This window comes from Perca fluviatilis, chromosome 12, assembly GCF_010015445.1.
Source record: "Perca fluviatilis chromosome 12, GENO_Pfluv_1.0, whole genome shotgun sequence".
Lineage (NCBI taxonomy): Eukaryota > Metazoa > Chordata > Actinopteri > Perciformes > Percidae > Perca > Perca fluviatilis.
Genome location: NC_053123.1, coordinates 28,546,401 through 28,550,953, shown reverse-complemented (window position 1 = coordinate 28,550,953; position 4,553 = coordinate 28,546,401). Strand labels below are relative to the sequence as shown.

At 36.7% G+C, this 4,553-nt stretch overlaps 1 protein-coding gene across 1 annotated transcript; it reads left to right on the top strand.

The window, feature by feature from the left end:
* The first annotated feature begins 1,947 nt into the window (after nucleotides 1-1,947).
* LOC120570114 (trace amine-associated receptor 13c-like) lies at nucleotides 1,948-3,196 on the top strand. The gene is made up of 2 exons (XM_039818338.1): nucleotides 1,948-2,120; nucleotides 2,245-3,196. Exons 1-2 carry the CDS (start codon nucleotides 1,948-1,950, stop codon nucleotides 3,056-3,058), a joined length of 987 nt encoding a protein of 328 aa, XP_039674272.1. The 3' UTR covers nucleotides 3,059-3,196.
* Nucleotides 3,197-4,553: the final 1,357 nt, after the last annotated feature.

Genomic DNA, 4,553 nt, shown 5'->3' with positions numbered 1-4,553 from the left:
TCTGATGCATTACGGATGTACTATCAATATAAAATTGTGATAATTTATTGATTTTAATATTCTCTTATTGTCACACATGTTTTAGTTTTTCTATACTTATGAATACACAAAACTGTTGATAATAAATAAAACTATTAATTGTGATATCTTGTGATTTGCAAGATGTAAATATATTTTATAATAGAGATGGACATACATTTGTTTAAATGTAAATACAGTATTGTGTGTATTTCATTTTCGTTGTTTTTTTCAGTTTTTTTTAACACAAAGTCGAATTATGGTTCATGGGACACTTTATGGGAAGTGTAAACTTATTATCTTATGTCATCATAAATATAGTCACTCCAAATCAAACATTTGAGTGATTTAATTTGCATTGCTTACTCAATATTTTGTACAGAGCATATGGAGCATACAGCATGGATTTGATCAAGTGGAGTGTTCATGACACTCAAGAAATCTGGATTTGGACCTTCCTTTATAAAGTGGATTGAGATTATTTATTCACACCTTATTGCCTCAATTAATACCAATCCAAATATTTTGCAATGAGTCATCGGACCCATCTAGGTTGCCCCCCTCCGTTTTTTGTGTTGTTGATTATTATTGATCGCTACCAGTGTCAGACAAAACCAGTTAATATCCCCTGTTGACATGTATGGACAAGAGCATCATATCTCGCTATATGCTGACAACATTCTTTGGTTTATATCTCGTCCTCAAACATCAATACCTCACCTCTTGACACTAATTAGCAACTTCGGCAACCTTTCTGGATTCTCTGTCAACTCAGACAAGAGTGAGCTAATGTCAGTCCTTTAAGGAGATCAATATGACATATTTACTGTTGACTCCTTTTTTATATTTTGTTGTAATTGTTTAAAACAATCCTGAAGAACTCTTAGGAAGAACTTGCACAACAAAATTGAACAGCTTAAGGAGGGTATTGACTCCTGGAATACCCTTTCTATTTCTCTACGTGGAAGGGTACATGCACATGTGACTGTAAAGTCCAGGGCAAGAAGCATGCAACAGGCCTTTATGGCTAATCAGGTCTAATCATCTGAGGTTTAGGAGTTTCTAAAAATATGCTGCTGAGGTTTTGAAAGTTTTTGACACTTTATTTGTCTTTATTATGGTATATAAATCTTAATACATTAAAGTTGTAGTCCGTAAGATTTGAGTTAGGTTGTTTCGGTACCTTTGGCAGAAAGATGTAATTTCAGACGCGATCATGGGACTTCAAAGTGAGGTCTCTACTAAATGATGTCGGTAGAATCAGTTCTCACCGGCGCAATGCCTTCACATGCTCCAGTCTACACAGATAGCAGTTTAGTCTAAGATGAGCTAAGAGCTGATACATCCATGAAGATGCGTCAGTGGATCATCAGTGGAGATGATAGAGCCGAGGAGGCAGCGGCTAGCAAAAAACAAACACCCTACTAGCCACTGAGGCAGAATGTGAAATAAATTTAGTCGCCACGGACACTCAGATCCTATTACTTGACAAAGCAGCAAATATGAGCGCTTTCATCAGTGGCTCATATGCATGAGAATAAACCCCATTTGTTTAACTCCCTCTTTGATAGACAGGAACTTAACAGACATTTGACTAGATGAAAATCTTACAGAAAACAAATTTAACTGACTTTGGAAACCACTCAATATGTCCATTTATCCAAAACCGTTATGCCATTTTACTATATGACATCAGTGAGAGAAGTGACTCAGTTCCCATAGGAATCCCATGTGCAGTAGAGAGTAGTAGGTCAAAATGGAGAGGATGACTACAAGAAGTGAAGGTGGGATGAAAGATGTTCTCAGCTACAGAGGAAGAAAATGCAGCAGGGGAGGGAGGGCAGCTATAAATTGGCTGTAATACAGAGAGCTTTTGTCAGAGAGTCGACAGAGATACTCTTCTCTCTCTCTCTCTCTCTCTCTTTGATGATGGAGATCCTGGAAGAAGTTGAACTCTGCTTCCCACAACTCCTCAATGCCTCCTGCAAGAAGCCAATGCGTACTCACTTTGAGATCATACTGTCTTACATTATACTGTCCTCCATCACTCTGCTCACCACAACTCTCAACCTGCTGGTCATCATCTCCATCTCCCACTTCAAGTATGGTGCATGGAATTGAAAACAAAATGTAATAGATGTCAGAGTTTGGTGGAAGATTTCATGTTATTTATTGTGTCTTATAGATATATTGAATCATAGTTTTGTTGCTGGTCTTTTTCTCCAGGCAGCTCTACACCCCCTCCAACCTCCTCATCCTCTCTCTGGCCGTCTCAGATTTCTTCGTGGGCCTCCTCATGTTCTTTCAAATTATACTTATAGACGGCTGCTGGTTCCTTGGTGACCTCATGTGTACTCTGTATTATGTTTTGGACTATACCATTACTTCTGCATCAATAGGAACCATGGTGCTCATATCTATTGACCGCTATGTAGCTATTTGTGATCCTCTGCATTACTCCACTAAAGTCACAGAAAAAAGAGTTCAAGTCTGTGTTTGTCTGTGTTGGATATGTTCCTTAATTTTTCTAATTCTGATTCTGAAGGATAACTTGAAACAACCAGGCAGGTATAACTCCTGCTCTGGAGAGTGTGTGGTTGTCAGTGACTACATCACAGAACTTGTTGATCTGGTGGTAACCTTTATCGGTCCTGTTACTGTCATCATAGTTCTGTATTTGAGAGTATTTGTAGTGGCTGTGTCTCAGGCTCGTGCCATGCGCTCTCACATTGCAGCTGTCACAATTCAGGGTTCAGTGAAAGTAACTGCTAAGAAATCTGAAATGAAAGCAGCCAGGACTCTCGGTGTTGTTGTAGTTGTGTTTCTAATATGTCTCTGCCCATATTTCTGTGTTGCTTATACAGGTGATAACTTGCTCAATGCTTCATCCGATGCCTTTGTAATGTGTCTTTTCTATTTTAACTCCTGTCTAAATCCTCTGATTTATGCCTTTTTCTACCCCTGGTTCAGAAAATGTCTTAAACTTGTTGTAACGCTTCAGATACTGCAGCCTGGCTCCAGTGAGACCAACGTGCTATAAAGAGAGAGAGAGAGAGGCTGGAGTGACTAAAACTACTTTTTCAATGGAAACAAACATACACATCCATATTGCAATGCCTTAAATAATGTTGGTCTACGTAAAGTGAAAACATGCTAGTCTTTGTATATATTGCATGCATCTTCATCATTTATTTAGGGAAGGAGAAAAGGACACAGCATGCTGGTGCTTCTTAGGGGCCTCTTCAGTCAAATGCACAGTAATGTTATAAGTTATATGCAGTGCTGGGGAGTAGGGAACTAGCCTACATGTACTTACTGTATACTAGTAGTTTATGTGCATTTTCCAGCAGATTGCTGGTACTTCACTACATCCACACTTGCAGTGATTCAGGTAATTAAATAACTTTTTGGGGGGCATAAAATGAAAGGTATGATTTTTTATTTTTCAATTGCTTCTCCACTGTAATTTAACCCCTTTTGTCATGCCCAGGCAATACATTCATCAGGCAGCCACTTTTGTTTAGGACAGGTTTAGGTCTCACACTTATAGTTATCACTCTTGAAAAAGCATCTGAAAAATGCCCAGTTTTGTCATCTGAAATAACTGCTACATCACTGTGGCCTAACTGTTCAGTTCTTCCAGTTGCATTTCAAATGGCTGTTCACTCAGTCAGTCAATGGTCATATTAAGGACAAACCCATATTGAAGCTACTAAATGCCTAAAATGTGACAATATCAGTTTTGTTTATAATGTATTTTCATATACAAATTACTTGAATTTAATTAAATAGCCAACATTTCTCATAGCAGTATTTTATTTATTTCTTTTACATTTGATGAGCAAGTATTTGTAATTTGTAACAACATAAGCTGTAAAACGGAACTTGATTATATTAGTTGTCAGAAAAGTAATTAGCAATAGCTATAAACTCTCTGTGCAGAACATTCGTTTAATGCTCTATAATGGAACTATGTTAAATTGCATCGTCCCTATCAAATAAAATAAAATTCAATTTGAATAAGTATTAATCATTGCAATTTAATAACAAATGTTCAGAGAGGTTGATGCATGTTATTTTTACCTTACCTTGTTAACTTAGTAATCTTGCTTGGTGCAGTACCCCTACCTGGACCCTAGTTTCTGACAGTGGACATTGTATACAAACCCAACAAAAGCTGACATTACAGCACTTTCCCATTAATAGTGGGTTACTATTTTTTGGTTTAAGTCTGGCCTGTGAATAAGTGGGCACTTTTTAAAATTAATTTAATTGAGGGGAAATTTTTGCTGGCATGTGTCTTTTTATTTTACATTGTGTTGTTTGTTGCTGTATTTTTTTTGCCAAAATAGTTTGAACTGCTTTTTCCAAGTAGCTTTATTTAACCAAATTAGATTTCTCCCGAGTATAATTAACACTATTTATTACACTTTCTATATATTTTCTCTGATGTATTACCAATGTACTATCAATACAAAAATTGTGATAATTTATTGATTTCAATATTGTCTTATTGTCACAGATAATTTTGTTTT

Excerpts from the sequence above, each read along its gene's own strand:
- LOC120570114 (XM_039818338.1), top strand. The coding sequence starts at position 1,948 with ATGGAGATCCTGGAAGAAGTTGAACTCTGCTTCCCACAACTCCTCAAT. Across the intron at positions 2,121-2,244 it reads ATCTCCATCTCCCACTTCAA|GCAGCTCTACACCCCCTCCA; the intron begins GTATGGTGCATG and ends CTTTTTCTCCAG.